We start from the raw sequence: 19,343 nt of genomic DNA, 5'->3' as shown, positions 1-19,343 counted from the left end.
TTAAGTAGGTCAACCCTTTCAACCTTAAAGCACAAGCTCTCATTTGTGACTAATGTAACTACTCAAAAAGGCAAACTCCAAGTTCTCACAAGACACCATACTGTAGAACTGTTTCAGCGCACTAAAGGGAACCCTATTGTTGAACTTAAACACCAGAACATTCCAGACATATCCCCACTTCTGCTTTAAGGAATCTAAGGTTATAAAACTGAGATTATGAGCACTCATTACAAAAATCTTTCCCCAACGACTCCTTCAGCTCAGGATGCCGTCATCAAACACATCCTAACCTAAGTAGGGGAGCTAAAGAAAGAGAGGGAAGTAATGGCTGTGGACCAGTATGCTGGTCACAAGTCACTGGCCATCGGGAATTGACACACCTCAGAAAGTCAAAAAGAAAAGAGTCTTTTTATAAAAAAAAATAAGGTTTACAATGAACTTTCAAAACCACATTTTTTCAAAGCAAACTGCTCCCATTTAGGGTTCAGACCCACAACATAAAGAACAGAGAAAAAGAAGAGTAGGTACAGGAAAGAGAACTGTTCTGGAGGGCCACACACACAGACCCACTCGGAACATGCGCACAGGCTGACGGGCCGTTACCATGAGGGCAGGACAGCCTTCTCACAGACTGAGGCAGGTGAAGCTGGAGGGAAGGCAGCACACTAGGATGGACTGGTTCAGTCAGATTGCTCTGGACTTTGTCCTGATAAGCAGACTAAAGACAACACCGTGGAGAGCACAGTTCATAGGTAAGCAAGGACTACAACACCCTAACTATGCTTCCAGGAGCAACAGTCTATGATCTGCCACACTTGGAAGACAGTCCCACAAACAGCTGGGGAGAATGTGTGACCCAGGACTTCAAGGATAACAGCAAAAGAGACCAAAGTTCTCAGGGGCACTGCATACAGAGAAAGAGGTTCTGCTGTTGCTGTTTGTTCTTGATATTTCCCAGGCTAGACGTAGAAACAAAACAAAAACCAAGGTGCTGTTCCCTTGGCAGGACTCTGCCCCATAGCAACCAAGTTTGACTCCATTAAAATCAGTATCAACTCATCCAGGGTGGACAAAACACTGTGACTAAACACCTAAAACCTTCCCGCAGAAGATGCCACAAAATCAACCAAATTAATACATAGAAAACCATGTCTTCAAACAGGTACTTATTTCGCAATTATAATTAATCCAGTCTCTTCCATAAAACTCCTGTAAATTATCTCTTTGAATGTCTTGCAGATGCCGTCTTCTCAGCGATTAAGAGTCAAACAACTCCCAGTTAGGAGCTCTTGTCCGCATCAGTGGGCTGACAAAGTGTCTCTGTCTTCTCCTCCTCTGGGAGTTCAGTAGGCACGTGCTCTGCCACAGGGGCGCTGTTGTTCCTCGTCATGGTGGCAAACAGCATGTCCATCATCCCCAAGGTTTCCAGGAGTTCTCTTTGGTAATCGATTTCTTTTTCTACGAGTCCTTGAAGTACTATGAACTTTTTATCAACTATGGGTGACTGGCCAATCACAGGCAGATATATATCTACAAAGGGACAGAAAGTATATTAACTAGAAACATTTTCTGTGGGTGAAATCAATATTTAGAAACAGTATGATGCTAAATATAAAGACATTGAATACCAGTATTTTTAATAATTAAGTTGTAATTTATAGAAAGCATAACAATCCATCTGATTAAATGAATTTTGAAAAGAAATAATTATATAAAATACAGGGTATGGGGTCTTATTTTCATTTTCATGTTAAAAACTACATGACTGGGGGCTGGGGAAAGTGCTTGCTTTGCAAACAGTTAAGATCTGAATTTGATTCCCAGAACCCATAGAAAAGACAAGAAAAAGAAGCTGGACACCTGGCACACAACTGGAACCCAGCCCTGGGGAAGTAGAGACGGGAAGACCCGAGGCTGGCCGGCCACCAGCTGAGCTCTACTGAGCTTCAGCATCAGTGACAGAACCCGTCTCGGAAGAACAGATGGAGAAGGATGGAGGAAGCCCCAGGATGCCGACATGTGGCAAATCTGAAACAGAGTATTAGGTTCGGGGCTGCAAGAAGGAATGGACCACATGAAAAGGCATGAGTAAGTCCCAGGCAGGACCAAGGGAAATCCAGAAACACTGAACTTTAGATCTGTAAATGAAACAAAGGACCCAGAAGCAGACAGGGTGAATCCTCCTCAGTGCGGCTGTCAGCAAGAGAGAAAAAGACCGCTTCAGTGGGCTCCAGTCACACATCCGGCTCTCTAGAGAAAGACTCGGTGGGCTCCAGTCACACACCCGGCCCTCTAGAAAAAGAGTCGGTGGGCTCCAGTCACACAACCGGCCCTCTAGAGAAAGTCGGTAGGCTCCAGTCACACAACTGACCCTCTAAAAAGAGCTGTGACTCAAGTGGCAAGCATGCCCTAGTTTGTTCATGCTTGTCATGGGAAGGAACCATCTTAATCTCTTCCAGCCAGGGGCCAGGAGCATCTGCATTTTCTCATTTCTAAACCCCAAAGGTCTCTCTACTCTACTGGATAAGAAAGTAGCCATCAAAAAAATCCATATGGACTTGGGAAATGGTTGTGACTTGGATACTACACCAGAGACAAGGACTAAACTAAAGCACCCTCGACTTTTCGCCGCAGCTGAAAGCTGCAAGAAGAAGAATAACAGACCTTGCATGGGAACGCAAGGGAGGAAGGGGCTGTGGCAGAGACTGGCCCGGCGGCAGAGCACTCAGCATCACTCAGTGGTGGTGCAGAAGCCACCGGCACGAGTCCGCTCGGCCTGACTGCTTTCTACATTCTGAGCCCCAGACTACACAGAAACGCAGCCCCTGTGTGGTGTTTCCACGCCCACACTGGTACTGGTAGAGTACCTCTGATGTAAAGTGGTCCCCAGCCTGGTGGTCCCCAGCTCATGAGGGCGGCCTGAGGGTAGACTCTGCATAACCCAACTGTTGAGTCTGCCCGCAGGTGTGCAGAGCTCAGCCCAGCGACAGCCACCCCCATCTCCTCAGCAGGAAGAGATGGCTGTCCCGCATTGTTGTGTACTACACTGCTCCACTTCCTTCTCCCTCGCTATGGTTGCTCACTTACACCCTAAGTACTTCTTCTCCAATCCTGCTGCTTCTCTTTCCTTTCACTAACTTCCGCTGTTTATTTTTACCTTGGCTGAGTTTTAAATTCCTAGCTAACCCTATCACACCGTCGGGCCTCACATGTCCCTCCTTCCTGGGGGTACAGTTGTTCTCGGGTGGTTTGTTACGTGTAAATATGGGTTTGGCTTTCAGCCACTGTGTGTGTAGTAGGCAGAGATGTGAAGCAAAGGTGTCCTTCCATACAGACGCAGCAGCGATTCCATCCCCAGATGTGCGGTCACAATGGAGAACAGAAGACAAGCGGAGCGAGCAGTGTGCGTCCTCCACAAGGTACTAACTCCTCATCAGGTGGCCCTGAAGCTACTGAGATAGCTGAATACCTAACAAAGACAATGACCTCAAAGAGGCAACCATGGAACAGATGAAGGAAGGAAACAGTCAGACCAACGACACTGACAAGGAATTCCTCAGAGAGACTCTAAGAAAAACCAAATGGAAACCTTAGATATGAAAGATTCAATAAATCAAATCACAGTGGAAAACATTTGGAGTAAGTCAAGCAAGAGATGGGAGATTGTGGGTTGAGGAATTATCATATCCATCACACACACTGTCAACAACCAAAGCAAATACATTCACAGCTTTCAAGAACTTTGGGGCATGACAAAGGGAAAAAAATCTAAGAGTCTTCACTGTAGAAGCATACAGAATCTAGGCAGTGAAATTGAAGCAGTAAATTTCAAAGTCCAGGGAAACATACAGCTATCCAAATACAAGGGCACTCAGACCCTAAACACACATCCCTAGAGGAGAACCCTCTGTATCACACTACAGCTAGCATGGAACAAGACCACCACACACAGCAGGACCAAATTACTCACGGAGGTGAGCTCAGCACTAGAACATCAGCCCTTTTCAGAAAAGAAAAGGCAACAGGGAGTGATGTCAATCCTAAGAGGAATAACTACCAACCAAGAGAATTACATCCAGTGAAGCCACCTTTAAAACTGACGGAGAGGGTAGACTAGAGCGAACCATGGCCACTAAACCAGCATAAGGAAGACGACACTGAAGGAAAGCCACAATCACACGAGCTTGAGAAAATTCGCATCAAGAGAAAACAGATGAGCAAAAGAGGATTAGGAGAGAATCAGAGGTTTTCAATCCAATAAACCAGCAAATAAATCAAAGATGAATGAACAAGGAAGAAAAGAACAAAGATCAGTTAGGGAAACACGAGAATCTTATAGGAATTAGCACACACCTCTCAGTTCTAACTCCAAATACCAACTCTGGATTTCCTTCTCCAATTGAAGCATGCAGACATAGCTGTGCATAGTGGCAGATGCCTATAATGCCAGCAGTTGGGGCACAAACCTGGCCATACACACCTTCATATAAGCCATATAAGAATGTAAATATCTGGGCTGGAGAAATGGCTCAGTGGTTAAGAGCATTGCCTGCTCTTCCAAAGGTCCTGAGTTCAATTCCCAGCAACCACATGGTGGCTCACAACCACCTGTAAAGAGGTCTGGCGCCGTCTTCTGGTCTTCAGGCATACAGACAGAATATTGTATACATAATAAATAAATATTAAAAAAAAAAGAATGTAAAAATCCACCACCCTTATATGTTCATGGAAAAAACTTTCTTAAACTGTAATTATCTTAGTCCAGCCAATTCAAATCTGCCACTCTAATATTTTAATTGCACCTGTACCCCTAGGTTTTCTGTTTCAGGTTCTTTAATTTTTTTCCAAACGCTGAGGCTCAAGCTCAGGCGCCTGACAGATGGACGTGCTGACAGATGTTCTGCTGCTGAGCTCAGGCCCAGCACCTCGGCTTTCCCAAGCCTGCTGGAATGTCTCTCTTACAACTACTCACCAATGATTATCTCAGCAGCGCGAATCAAAACAGGGGCAAATCTCGGCTGAGACAGATTCCTACAAAGCAAAACTTCTGATTAATGAATCTTGCAAGGCCTGTCCCTGGCGCTCAAGCGGGCTTTTGGGAACCTGTTCCCCATGCAGAGTTGCCTCGCCCAGCACTGATGCATGGGGAGGAGCTTGGTCCTGCCTCAACTTGATGTTTTGTTGACTCCCATGGAAGACTGAGGAGGAGTGGATGGGGGAAGGGAGAGGGAAGAAGAGGAGAGGAAGGGGGAAAAACTGTGGTTGGAATGTAAAATAAAAAAAAATTTTAATAATAAAAATAGATAAATTAAAAAAGAAAAACATCCCTAAAACAAACTCTAATTGTTCCACCAATTCTCTGTAAAGAGCAAACTAAAAGTAGGTGTCTCTCACTGGGTAATAATGGAGGATTTCAGCCACAAAATCCAAGTCAAGCATACCTTATCAAAAAGTTCAGAACCCGGGTAATCTCCTTCTCATCCCGACCTGCAAGAGCATTGGCAAGGACTCCTCTCCGATTCAATTCCTTTATGATGGAAACTGTAACCTCGGGCGTCTTTATTACACAATTAGGCTAGAAAATGTTTAGAGTCAGTACAGTCAAAAAGACAGACGAGAGAAAGATCACTACCCTGCACTGAACTACCAAACTTATCTTCACAATCCCAAGTCATGGTAAATCAAACCCTTCGTCAAGACGGTTCCCCACGTCCTTTCCCTTTTTTTCTGACAGGGTCTCACTTTACAAGCCACAGGGGGCCTTGAACTTTATTCTGTAGCCCAGCTTGACCTCAAACACGTGATTTGCCTGCCTCAGCCTCCCAAGTGCTATGATTAGAGGCAAGAGGCATAATACCAGAGACTATTTTTGTTTGGTTTTGTTTTGTTTGAGACAGGGTTTCTCTGTATAATCCTGGAACTCACTCTATAGATCAGGCTGGCCTTGAACTAGAGATTGGCTGCCTAAGGCTCTGGAGTGCAGGGATTAAAGGTGTGTTCCACCACTAGCTAAGCACGGCAGCAGACACCGCAGATCTCAATGCCGGGAAGAAAACCAAGGGGATCCTGAGGGCTCATTGGCCATCCAGCCAGCCACCTGGTGAGCTCCTAGTTCAGTAACAGACCCTGCCTCGGAAGGACTTTTTATCACCTGACACAAGCCAGGGTCATCTGAAAAGAGAGAATGTCAGTTGAAAAATGCCTCCATTATACTAGCCTGTGGACAAGACTATGGGAATATTTTCTTGATGTGGGTGCCCAGCTCACTGTGGTGGTGTCCCCCTTGGCAGGTGGTTTTGGGCTGTTCAACAAAGCAGGCTGAGCAAGCCACGAGGAACAAGCCAGTAAGCAGTGCTCCTCCATGGTCTCCACTTCAGCTCCTGCTTCCAGGTCTCTCTGCCTTGAGATCCTGTCCTGACTTCTGAACCTCCTGATGCACTGTAAACTCTTTTCCTGCCCAGACTGCTTTGGCCTCGCTCTTTACACAGCAAAGGAAGCAGACTAAGATACACATGATCTCAAGAAGATGGACAACAACTGAGGCAAACACCCAGCACTGATCTCTGGCCTTCCCACATGCATACACATGGACCCTGCCCCCCCCCCCCCCCGCTACACACACACACACAAAATTAAAACCTAGTTAAGTGGAAAGAACGTGTTTCTCACTTACCTCAAGGACTCTGTCAAGTGCCTTTGATATTCGAAAACTTTTCAGGTCCCTGTCATACCATTCTAGGTGCTTCTTTGCTGGTCTGTTGATCATGATGTCATCCTGAATGAAAAAGCAAATTTATAGAGGAAGAAAATTACTATCTATACAGTTCCATTAAAATAAATTTTTTCCATTAGAGCTAGCCCTGGTGATAGGAGTGAGGGGGACCCAGATCTGAGGGGCCAAGAGCAGGAGAGCTTGCTATAGGCTGCATCGGGTGAGCTGGCCAAGGCAGAGCGGAAGAGCTCATCCGGGTTGAGACAACAAGAGAACGCTAGTGAGTTGACCAATCCAGATACCACCCACGCCTACAACCAGGCTTACGAGTTGGCCCACCGCAGCATCCACCAAATCTATGAACCGTTGGAGCATGTGAAGGGGATGAACCTGCAGATCCCAAACAGCAGGATCTCCATAACACAGGACAACAGGATATCCAAGAGGAGTCCCAAAGACAGCCATTAATTATAGTGTGGCAGAAACCAGAGGCCTCGAGCCAGATCGATGACTCGTGGCAATGAACACTTGCAAGTAAAGATGAACAGACTGAACGGTAAACTGTGTCTCAACTGACCACACTACAAGTTCCATGACAAGAGTCTCCTTTATTTGTTTTGTTTGGTTTTCTTTTAAATTTGGTTTTGTTTTGGAGGAGGCTGCAAGAGCAGGGGACAGTGAGGTAAGTAGGATCAGAGTGCATGATGGGAAATCCACGAATAATCAATAAAAATATATGTAAATAAAAAGAAATGTATTCACAATACAGTGAAACATTTTAAAGTCAGGATGTTTTTATAATACACAACAAATAGTGTTCCTGTGTAATAATAACAGTAATAATCATAATCCAAATGATACACTTTGTCATGTTAATGTGTTCTTATGATGTTTAGCTTATATATATGTAAGTGGCTCTATTGTGAGCAAACTTACTCAAAAAAAAAGATGAATAAGCAGGCAGTATGACTGCATATAAAGAGAAGAAAACAAACTGGAGACTCAGATCTAGTAGTCACAGCTCTGGTGACCACCTGGGCCACCCGAACTTGACAATTCAGTCCCTCTCCAGTCCTAGGAAGATATTACAGCCACACGCGGTTTAGAGGACAAATCCGACACTATTCTGAAAATGGCAAAACACTGTATTAGTTCATGATTCGGGATATTAAGTAGGTAGTCCCTGCTCCCCATTATTCTTCAATAACGTACTATAGCAATCTGGAACCAATTCTGATGGGAAAAAAAGCAAAATAAATGTACCTATTATGAGTCATACTTTGCAGTAAATTCCAGGAATGGGTGAAAATGACCCTTCTAAGAAATGTCATATTTTTAAAATAATAATACATACTTACCTGTTGCTTCATGTAAATCTTTCCTTTAATAAAGGTTCGATATGCAGGCCTCCTTCTCGGGAGAGATTCCTTCTTTGACTCTGATTTCCGGTGTTTAACGCTCAGTATTCCATTGGTCATCCCCACAACTATCGTCTCATCTTCATGCTAACGGTAATCAGAAAAATCAGTCTATTTTTAACCAACATTTTATAGTACCTTTGACTCAAAACAGCATTTATACCATGCCTGCTACTTCTTACCCACAGTTCCAGTCAATGCAGACACTCCTAACAATGATCTACCCAAAATGTTATCGCAAAACCACCGTCAGGACGTCAGGACGTCAGGACGTCAGGACGTCAGGACGGACCTTCTCTCCCTCTACAGCACTGCCAGCGAAGCGCATGGGATCAGAGTGCTGATGTCGGCTGCTCATGCTATTAGATGCTGTGACCTCTTGACAAGTGTCAAGGAAGTGTCTGTACTTGGAGTAGAGAGAGGGCTACACAGGGGCATGACTCTCGGAAGCTACTCCCCCACAAGAGCTTCTCTTTACTTTTCCTCCCCAACTTGGACTTCCCATGTAACATTTCAGGTATCTTCTGGCCCAAATGTGGCTCCTCATAAAACCTAACAGTGAACATTCCAGAAAGCACAGTGCTCACTCAGCTGCTCCTGCCCTCTCTGCCTTTTCTGGGGCCAACCTGCCATTCCTGGGCTTTGCAACACCTTGAGTTTGTTGAAGGAAGAGTTAACACCGTCCTAGTCCAGCCTTGGTGTAGGAATTCATGCAGTTATCAGAAAACATCACATCCTAGCAACTGTCTTGACTCAAGCAACTAATATGCTTTATTAAATCCAAAGGTAACCCCAAAGATTCCACTTTACTTTTACTTGATGGGCATGGTGTGTAACAACTTGAAAAGAGCTGAAAGTACATACAGAAAGTGCCAGACTCAAGATGGAAGCTGTGTAGTCAAAGCTGTGGACGACCTTGTAGGAAGTTGTGCTGTAGACCTTGACTTTCCTGGTGAGAAGGAAAAATTCTGTCAAGTCACCTCAGAAATGAGTGAAAATACAAAGTTTCTGGGTTTTTTGGTTTTCATTTTTGTTTTTTTGAGTCAGAGTTTCTCTGTGTACCATTGGAGCCTGTCCTGGAACTCGCTCTGTAGACCATGTTGGCCTTGAATTCACATTGATCCACCTGTCTCTGCTTCCCAAATGCTGGGATTAAAGGCCTGTCACTACTCCCAGCTGTATTTTTATATTTTAAAGAATGTGACCCAGAATGAAATATATCCTCAGAATAAAAACTTCAAAATACATATGTATATATAAAATGGCTTTAAAAGAAACTATAAGAAAATAAGCTATCTCAAAAGATCCGTGTTCAAGTGGGTAAGCAATATTGTTCTAGTGTATAAGCTAAAGCAAGAGATAATTTATTTCTGGGGGAATATAAGTAGTTATATATAAATAAAAGATCAAACTACTTCAAAGCAATAGACTTTTATCCTTTATGAAAACCATTGCAACATTTCTTTAACCACAAATACTGCTAAAAATAACTCAATTTCTCAAGCAGTAAGTGCTAACAATGACACACAAGAAAACTAGAATTTTACCTGTCCAGTGAGCCAGAGAGCAACCTCTGTCCAGAGCTGCTCAGACACAAACACGTCACAGTCTTATGATGATTCTTCAAAGACACAAGCAACTGTCCTCCTTTTAACATGTCCCAGACTTTGACGTAACGACCGCCTGTGGAAAGAAGTAACCGCTTGTGTGATATTCTGCCTACATGCTCAGAATGATGGAGCTCTCAGAGGCACCCTCCCTGAGCTTGGTAAAGCTTCCGGAGCCAGACTTCACGCCCTGACCCCACCCGCCACTGGGAGTGGTGCTTGGTAGAAACCCCTACTCACAGAAGCGTTAGCATGGCTAAGCTACTGCTTATTTCACATCAAGCAGAACAAATAGGGAACTGAAGATATTCCAAGTAAAGCACAATAAATTTGCTGAGGAGAATGCTGGGCCTGTGAGATGGTTCAGTGGGTAAAGGCCCTTCCTGCCAAACCTGATTCCTGGGACCCACATGGTAAGAGACAGCTGGCTCATCTATGTTGTCCTTTGAACACCACTCACGTACACATGTACATATGTACACAAACACACACACATACAAACTAAAAAAATGTAAGGACTACTGTACAGCCATGAAAATCAATAATATAGATACTGCTTCCTAAAAATTTCATGAACCCCCACAAAGACTCAGTAATTTACTCTAAGAATCAAAAAAGGTAATAAAAGGTAACTTAATCTTATGATTTAAAAAATATTTTTTTAGGAGCTGGTGAGATGGCTCAGCAGTTAAGAGCAGTTGCTGCTCTTTCAGAGGACCTGGGTTCAGTTCCCAGCACCCATATGGTGGCTCACAACCATCCATAAATCCAGTTCCAGGGGATCTGACACCCTCTTCTGAACTTTGAGGACACTGAGTGATGTGGTACACAGACATACACATAAAATAAGTTGTAAATACTTTTAATAAAACACCAAGTATAGTGAGGCGGTGGTGGCGCATGCCTTTAATCCCAGCAATACAGAGGCAGAGACAGGTGAATCTCTAAGAGTTCGAGAACAGCCATGGTTACACAGAGAAGCCTTGCCTCAAAAAAAAAAAAAAAGAAAGAAAGAAAGAAAGAAAAGAAAAGAAAAAAAGGAAGAAGAAAAAACAAAAAACAAAAACCATCAAGTAAAAGTCTAATAGGAGACAGTGAAAAAGGAGTGTGTAGAGGAGAATATTGTTCTCATCTGCCCTAGTCAAGGCACTGCACCTATGCTCAACTCAATGCCCACCTTCCCGTTTGAATGCGGCAGCTTACGAGGAGCACAGTTTGCAGTCACTCCTCTAATACAATCTCTCCTCCTCAGGATGTCAGGATGTTAAGAGGCTGCCCAAGACACACAGCTGGTGGCATAGATTTCAACCCTCCCCGTTCAACTTGATTTCGTTTCCACTTCTCAAAACAAGAAAGAATTACATCTGACAATGGCATAAAAAATGTTTTAAGTCAAACAAGTATGAAAACATGTATAAAACAGATTTTTAAAAAGAAGAAATATGAAGCTACAGAGGGCCAGGTAAATAGATTCTTCAGATATCAACAATTTTGCTTTACTGACAAATGAAAAGGTCAGACCACTTCTCCCATTATGACTATAAAAATTCACTTTAGTAAACACATCAAAACCCGTCCAACTCCACTCTGTTGGAAAAGCATCAAGCTTGGCCTATTTCACTCTACATCTGTCCTCTCCAGCATGTGTGCTGTTTGCAGAGTTACAGGAAAGGAGATCAGCATGATTCCAGACCCAAAGGAAGGCTGCCAAAGCTATGCAGCTTTGTTAGCTGGAATAACAGAAGGGGGAAGAGAGCAGACTTGCGTGGTCAGGTGGGACACATATATTACCTAGTAAATTCTCATGCCCCAGGACTTAAAGCCTACCACTCACCATGCTGCCTTGGATAAATTAGTTGATGCTTTCATTAGTCCCTTAATTATTTCTTTTTGTTTTGTTTTGGTTTTTGAGACAGGGTTTCTCTGTAGCTTTGGAGCCTGTCCTGAAACTTGGTCTGTAGACCAGGCTGGCCTTGAACTCACAGAAATCCACCTGCCTCTGCCTCCCAAGTGCTGGGATTAAAGGCATGCGTCACTACTGCCCGGCATTATTTTCTTAATTATAAAACAGAATGCTAACTACCAGGAGGGCTATCTAGCATTAGCGGTGACGTGCAAACAGCAGACAGTGCCAGAGCGGGGCAGACACAGGAAACGACAGTTCTGGCCCTTCCCACTGCCAGGTCGGGTCAGACACAGAAACGACAGTTACTGGCCCTTCCCACTTAGCTGCTGAACAAATACTAAGATATGAAATTCAAGAAACACCAACAATCTACAAATGAAAACTCAAAAAGAAATATCTACTCTCCTTGAGACCAACAACAGTGGTGAAAGCTATTTTGAGAAACGATACCTGAAGACACCAGAAGACCTCCAGAGGGGAAAAGCAGGACACTCTCCACTGGCTGCCCATGCTCGACACAGAGAACATTTTTATTTGTCCGGGCATCAAACATCTTCACAGTGTGATCATATGACCCTGAAATGTAAATGTTTGAATAATGTGAATATTGCTCTTTATAACAATATAAAGTTTGTCTATCCACATACTAAAACTAAAAGGAGAAAAACATTACATGAGATTTTTTGAAAATGCACACATAATTCATAAAGTCAGTACTTCCAAGCCGTCTGCTCCTACCGTTTCTAATCACACAGCACTATGTAATACTACATAGAATCCACTCCTGTCACCATGTCATCATCTGAGAATCTGTACGGGCACTCGCACAAACCGAGCTCCACCTACAGTGCTGCGGCTGCTGGGGCTCTAACAACCAGGGTACCATGAGCCCACTACAACCTGGCACCTATGATGCTGTCAAGCAGCTGAAGGTATTCTCAAACGCATTTAGAGGGAACAAAACCCACTATCAAGAGAAGAAATAGTAAACAAAGAAGAACTGACTTTAATAAAAATCACACACACACACACATACACACACACACACATATATATATATATATATATATATATATATATATATATATATATTATGGTGCTGAGAAATGGACCTAGGGTCTCATGCATACTAGGCACGTGCTCCACCACTGACCCCCATCTATTAAAGAAAATTTAAATCCCTCCACCCTAAAGAATCTACAGCAATAAAGTAGAAGCGATTACCAACCTGTTACAAAAAGGTCTGGGTTCAGTTTGCTAGCACAGCCACACCTCACATAATCAGAATGCTCTTTGAATGTCAGAATTTCTTTGGAGTTTGGAATGTCCCATAATTTAACTGTATAATCATCAGCTCCAGAGACCACATGATACTTGTCAGCTGTAAAATCTACCATATGAACTGCTCTGAAAGATCAAAAACAGATTACAAAAAGGGAAGAACTCCACTGCTTGCATCTTCTAACATAAAATGTTCCTTCCTAGATTAAAAAAAAAAAAAACAAATGAAACAAGCAAAAAGAGTCCTAAGGCCAACAAGAGAGCTCCCTGGGTCAAGGCACTAGCTGACAGGCCTAACGGCCCGAGCTCTGTCTCTGGGACCACCATGATGAAAGGAGAGAACAACTCCAGAATGTGTCCTCTGACTCCACAGGCATGTGCACACCCAAACACACACACGATAAGTAAATAAATACTTAGCTTCAGAAAATAGAAAAGATTTATGAAAGAAAAAATAAGAGAAAAATGGGTGTTTGTATGTAAATGTAATACTATGTCCCAAAGTGTGATACCATGTGACTATTAGATTAGCAAGAATATTACATAACAGAATACAGTCATTAGTGAAACAGGGTTCTAAATGCTGCAACAAAGGTAATTTTTTAAAGTTTTTATTTATTTATTAATTTTATAGAATGATGTTTCATCTGCATGGGTGTCTGTGCACTACACGCACACCTGGTGCCCTCAGATGTCCTGGGACTGGGCTTACAGACAGTTGTGAGCCACCGTGTGGGGGCTGGAAACTGAACCTCTGCGAGAGCAGCAAGGCTCTTAGCCACTGAGCCATCTCTCCAGCTCTGCAAAGGCACACTTTTTAAAACACAACAAAGAGCTCTTTGAAAAGACTTGAGAAAGACTAGCTATGAAGAGTTTCTGTTTTGAGTGTTTCAATGATGGGCACAAACATCCTGACAGTTTGCAGTTAGAAAAAGAAAATAAAAAGAAACACTTGGATATTTTATATCAATAGCAGATTTCAGCAATGACTCCAGTGAGCCTGAAACAAAAGTCAGAAACCTGAATTTATCAAGGGGCAAATACCAGACATCAAAGAAAACAAAGGCAGCGTGACTTCAGCTAAGAGGGTCTGAGCCAGCCGAGCCGACAGGATCACTAGAGCTGAAGGCTGCTGTTAGACCAGTGGTCCCCATCTTCAGCTGCGCACAGGTCCCACTGAGCCTCCTAGACAAGACCACTTTCTAAACACCACACACAACTCTCAGAGCAGGCACAAGTTCTAGGAACTGAATGGCAGAACTCAGGTTAAGTTCTTTCTCTGAGAAAACAGAAAATAAAGTACATACAGGCATAATCTTCACACAACCAATGTTTATCAAAAGCATGGGGCAGAGTGCTCAGGAGAAAAAGAACAAATGAAAACAAAGACACATCAAACTGGCTCTTACTTCGTATGGCCTTCAAACTGCCTGAGGGGAGCCCTCCCACTGATATCAAAAAGTTGAACTACACCATCTTCACTGCCAGCGACAAGCAATTGACCATCCTGTCGAAAAGTCGCACAGTATGCTGTGTCCTTAAAACGGGAAAAAGTTTTTATGGGTTCTTGAGAGTACCGGCCATAAATGTGGATCTGTAAGAAAAAAAGCAGCACTTCACTAGATGGCCCAAGCTCAGCAGTAAATCCTACACCAAGAACAAAGATGCTCACTATTGTACTTACTCTTGAAGAAGCTGTGACTGCATAGTTATATGGAGGCTGAGGAGAAAAGTGCACTTTGGACACTGCACCAAATTCCTTAATCTGAACAGGAGTCTTAATGAAAAACAAGAGAGTATTGGCAGAGTTAAAAACACGAGCCACACACAGAATTATGCTATTTATCCTTCAGATCGTTTCTTTTTGTTCTAAGTACTAATTAGTAGGCTGTGTTTAGAGAAATATGAGGGAAAGAGGAAGGGTAAAGAGACAGGAAAGTGAAACAACACCCATCCTGCTGCCCATCCCCATACTACCCCTTTGACACTGTGGAAGATAAGCGCAGCTGGAGAGCCGCATCCCGCTGTCTCAGTGGCTGACTTTACTCCAACGCCCAAGAGAAAGAAGAGCTAAGCCTGTATCTACCAACTATGATTCTAAGTTAATAAAAAGATGACCAGACCATAAAACAGATCTACATCTTTCTGCACCCACTAACCCACCTTAGCAATCTCTGCATATAAGCAATAAATTTACATTCCATTTTTATAAAGATTCACCGTAATTTACAGTCCACATCCAATGGACATAATTTTCAAGAATTCCAATATTGCATTGGATACATCAATAAATATTTTTACATGTCTTAGTATGCTTTAAGCCATGAGTACAAAGCAAAAACAATGTTTTTATAAAATCATGACAGCTACTGTCAATTGCCCTTTTCAATTCCTTTTTATTTGTCCCAATATTACAGAATCAACAGTATCTAAACTATTATCTCAATTGGTTTTATCTTGTGGGTTTTTTTAATCTTATTTGTATTTATGTGTATGTGTATATCTGCTCGTCTAAATGTGTGAAATGCCTGCTGAGGTTAGAAAGATACTAGATCCCCTGGAACTGGAGTTAAGAGCAACTCTAAGCTGCCCAGTGTGCTGGGAACTGAACCCAGGTCCCCTGCAAAGGCAGCAAGTGCTTTTTATTTCACGTGGCTGAGACTACCTTCAACCTCCCTGAGTGAGTAAGGATGACTCTGAACTTAGCATCCTGCCTCCACCTCTCAAGTGCTGGGATTACAGGCATGTACCACTAAATAGGTTTGTGCAAGGACGGAGATTGAACCCAGGGCTTCATGCATGCCAGGCAATTATTCTACTAACTGAGCTATAGCCGTTTTTAGTCTGTGAGTAAGGCTCAGTCTCTTTATATTTTTATTATTAGATTATATTTCATTTCCCCCAAACCTCCTAGTTCTAAACTTTTTCTAGTTTTCTAGGTTCTCAATCTAAACAAAACTAAACAAAAAGCATTCCAAGTCTTATTGGAAAGTACAGAGAAGCTAATTTCAGAGTAAGAAAAAGCAGGAAAGTCTAGAGTTTCATTTGCCATAACACACGTCCTGTGTTAAGCATCTGCATGGTTAGTATAATTAAGTGGTATGGACTTTTACATGAAGCACTAAGATAAAACAGATAACAAATTATCCACCTAAACTATTAGTTTAGTTAACGGTTCTGCCAGCATAAACTGGAGAAACAGACATAAACAGATAAAGAAATGTGCAAACTCTGCCTCCCTCATCTCCTCTTGTACTTTACCCTATAATTGCTCCAGTACAGAGTGTCTTGGGTGATTTTTTCACCAAGTACAGGATACGTCTGAATCGCTACAGGTTTATAACCGGCCATGATTTCATATAGTTGAGCTGTTGTCCAGGGGTCAACAGTCTGGAACTGATGTCAGGATAACTGCAGGACTCTGGCTTATGCCTGGAAGAAGAACATATTTTAAAACACATATTGTTTATAAACGTTCACATACAAGTATGAGTTTCCTTCCACTTTCTTCCAAAAGGCTATGTGGAACTTCATAGATTAATGACCAGTAAATCATTTCACTGGAACCCTAGAAGAGAGAGACACTTGAACAATATAGACCAGGGTACCACATCACACCATCTGTACATATTGGCTGTATATGTGTGTCCTCAAACCTTCAAGACCAGTCTGCAACTCTTGAGAAAAAATATGACTCAGCCTTCCAAGAGTCAAACCAGAAAAGCATGCAGACCTAGAATACTTATTTCATTGGCAAAAGAAATAATAAAGAATTAGAAATATAGTTATCTCTACAGACTTGACCCTTTAAAAAAAATGTCAGGAAGGAAAACAAAGCTAATATTTTAGTGTAGACACAATGAATTTAGGAATAATCTTCTGACATAAGACATAAAATTAAATGTTAAAAGGTTTAAACTTTAAGATAGAAAACTGAAATAGAATAAACTCAAAATGGTAGAATAAGATTTTAAAAACAAATTCAAGCTCTTTACATGCAATGACACCAAAGCATCTTCTGTGAAGCACCCAACTGAAGACAGCCAAGTCTACCAGATATGGTTCCAGCGATGCTACTTTCCATCCACCCTGAAAAGCCTGCAAAGACGCCATCAGCAGCACCAAAACAAACAGTATGACATGCTCTGACTGCTGTTTTGATTCAGCAAAGCAAACCAAGATTCAAGGGAAAAACTTCTCTATTCAATAAAACACCTACGATGTATAAGAGAGTATTCAAAACACTGGGAATACTAGGACAATAAACAGACATGATCTAAACCTTCAAATACCCGAAATAACTGGGCCTATCAGGAGTCTAGACTTAGCTTTCCTCCTCATTCCTAAAAAGAATCAAAGAAACATCAAGGTCTCATCCCGCAGCGGCTTCTTTGTGTGCACGTGTGTGCAAAGCTAGAGTCTTTCTCTATGGTGCTGCACCTTATTTCCGAGACAGGATGAGGTTTCTCATTGACCACAAAACTCACCAACTGACAATACTGCCAAGCCAGCGAGCCTGGCTAGCAAGTCTGGGAGATCCTTTTGTCTCTGCCCCCCAGCACTGGAATTTTAGGCACACTCCAAGCCCTCCTTTTTACCTGGGTGCTCAGGATCTGACCCCACTATAATTCACTAAAACATCTCCCCAGCCCTTAATCTCTCAAATATTTCTAAACCTAAATTCCACTTAACCCGAGTTCAACTGCACTTACTCGTGTCTTTTTGATTATGGAATAGAAACAATGCCATTTGAAAGTCTCCTAGACTCCTCTATCCATCTTCCAAATAGTTACCAGTGTTGCTACAAAACTGAACACTGTCCAGAAAATGAAGCCCTAGCTTCTTAGCATGCAAGGTTCCATTTGCTCTGGCCCTTTAAGTGTCACCTCTTGCTATTACCAACTGTTTACGGTTCACTAAACTCGGCACTCTCATTCCTTCTGACTTCAGCATGTGCTCTCGACCAGGAAGGACATTTCTCCATCCACCTCCTATTTAAGATAGCCACAGGAAATCAGACTGTCCTTCAGAAATCCCTCTCTGCCTTCTGAGACTGGGTGCTCTCTCCCACGATCCTTTTTGGTTCTATTTCTGTAAATGTACTTAGTCACACCGCACTGTAATGGCCTCTTTTTCCAGTTAAATAAAACAATATACTGGAAATATTTGTTTGGAAAAATGCTCAAACGACGATCTTTTTATAAGGGGGATAGGAGCATCGTGTGAATTCCTATTGGAAAATATAAAATCAAAATCAATAGTGGTCTACAACAAGAACAAAGCTGTACAGTGGGCATTCAAAAACACTCTCCATCAAGGGCAAGATGGTAAATATTTTAGACTTGGCCAACCAACAAGCAAATACATACATTTCATATAATATATATTAATATAGTTAATGACTTACAAGAAAAATTTACAGTGTTTACAGTAGGCTTCCCCAATAATCACAGATACAACCTTTGGTGTTGTCGTTGTTGTTTGTGAAAGAGAGTAGAATTCTTTGAGGTCAAGGGCTACTTCATTTAATTCCAAGCCCAATCACTCTACATAGGGCACAATGTTTACCTGTTAAAAAAAAATTTGTTTTAGTTCACTAGATACACAAAAACCGGCATTGTTTAGATCCAAGGAAGAGTACCTCATAAGTCTATTTTTTCTAGAAATAAAAGCGTCTGGAGGGAAGAAGTGAAAAGCAGCGGTGACCTGCTAGATTGCAAAAATGAAGAACGGCGTTGGTGGGAAGTGTGCGGGAAGGCAGTGCAAACAAATAGCGAGATGTCATGACAACGAATGGAAGCCGGAGCCAGAGCCTAAAGAAAACTGGGGTTCAGTGAACAACAGGCATTACTACAAAACAAAACGTTCAAATAAACTCTGTAATTAGAGCGGTGAGCACACAGAAGAGGAAGCTGTTTACTTCCACCTGGAAAGAGTATGCCAGTTCAGCGGGGTCTGTGAGCATAACATGACACGATGGGCATCAAAGGAGCAGGGCGCAGGGCAGAGGGAGACGAATACCCAGCCATTCTCCAATCACTAAGACAATTCTGTCCTTGGTTTTGGAGAAGAGCAGGTTACTCCAGGGACTGTCAGCGGCGGCTAGGAGAGCGACTACGGAGAAACAAACAGAGCCTGGGAGAAATTAAATCGCAAGGACCCTCGGAGGCAGGTAAGTTCGGTGATCTCCTGCGGAGCCTGGGCAGCACGTCCAGCATGTCAGAGATCACAGTGGGACCTGAGCAAGCCTGCGCCGCCACCGGGAACCACCATCGCCTACCTCCGCGGGGCCCCGCGGGTCCGCCGAGGCACCCCGATTCCCAGGACGAGTCCCCTGACTTGGCCAGCTCCCTACAGGAGATGTGTCTGAAGCACTTGCTCAAACTCACGCGGACGCTCCAGGAGCCGGAAACGCACAG

At 42.9% G+C, this 19,343-nt stretch overlaps 1 protein-coding gene across 3 annotated transcripts; it reads right to left on the bottom strand.

Moving 5' to 3' along the window:
- Positions 1-1,153: 1,153 nt before the first annotated feature.
- On the bottom strand, positions 1,154-19,337 carry Utp15 (UTP15 small subunit processome component). Of its 3 annotated transcripts, none has more exons than XM_041663687.1 (14): positions 19,205-19,334; positions 18,332-18,492; positions 16,186-16,356; positions 14,609-14,701; positions 14,334-14,518; positions 12,872-13,050; positions 12,094-12,219; positions 9,678-9,813; positions 8,995-9,079; positions 8,071-8,217; positions 6,674-6,775; positions 5,442-5,575; positions 4,973-5,031; positions 1,154-1,530 (listed from the first exon to the last, which is right to left on the bottom strand). In XM_041663687.1, exons 3-14 carry the CDS (start codon positions 16,273-16,275, stop codon positions 1,280-1,282), a joined length of 1,587 nt encoding a protein of 528 aa, XP_041519621.1. In that variant the 5' UTR covers positions 16,276-16,356; positions 18,332-18,492; positions 19,205-19,334; the 3' UTR covers positions 1,154-1,279. The 3 variants fall into 3 exon arrangements, with proteins under 3 accessions (XP_041519621.1, XP_041519622.1, XP_041519623.1); XM_041663688.1 differs by having other exon boundaries at positions 18,385-18,492; XM_041663689.1 differs by lacking the exon at positions 18,332-18,492 and having other exon boundaries at positions 19,205-19,337.
- Positions 19,338-19,343: the final 6 nt, after the last annotated feature.

This window comes from Microtus oregoni, unplaced genomic scaffold, assembly GCF_018167655.1.
Source record: "Microtus oregoni isolate MIOR12 unplaced genomic scaffold, Mior012 000014F_ref0000157, whole genome shotgun sequence".
Classification (NCBI taxonomy): Eukaryota; Metazoa; Chordata; class Mammalia; order Rodentia; family Cricetidae; genus Microtus; species Microtus oregoni.
Note: the sequence above shows the minus strand (reverse complement) of the source record. Positions and strands in the feature narration are given on the sequence as shown.

Excerpts from the sequence above, each read along its gene's own strand:
- Utp15 (XM_041663689.1), bottom strand. The coding sequence starts at position 16,275 with ATGGCCGGTTATAAACCTGTAGCGATTCAGACGTATCCTGTACTTGGT. Across the intron at positions 9,080-9,677 it reads CTCTCTGGCTCACTGGACAG|GAAAGTCAAGGTCTACAGCA; the intron begins GTAAAATTCTAG and ends CCTTCTCACCAG. Across the intron at positions 8,218-8,994 it reads TCTTGAGTCTGGCACTTTCT|CATGAAGATGAGACGATAGT; the intron begins GTATGTACTTTC and ends GATTACCGTTAG.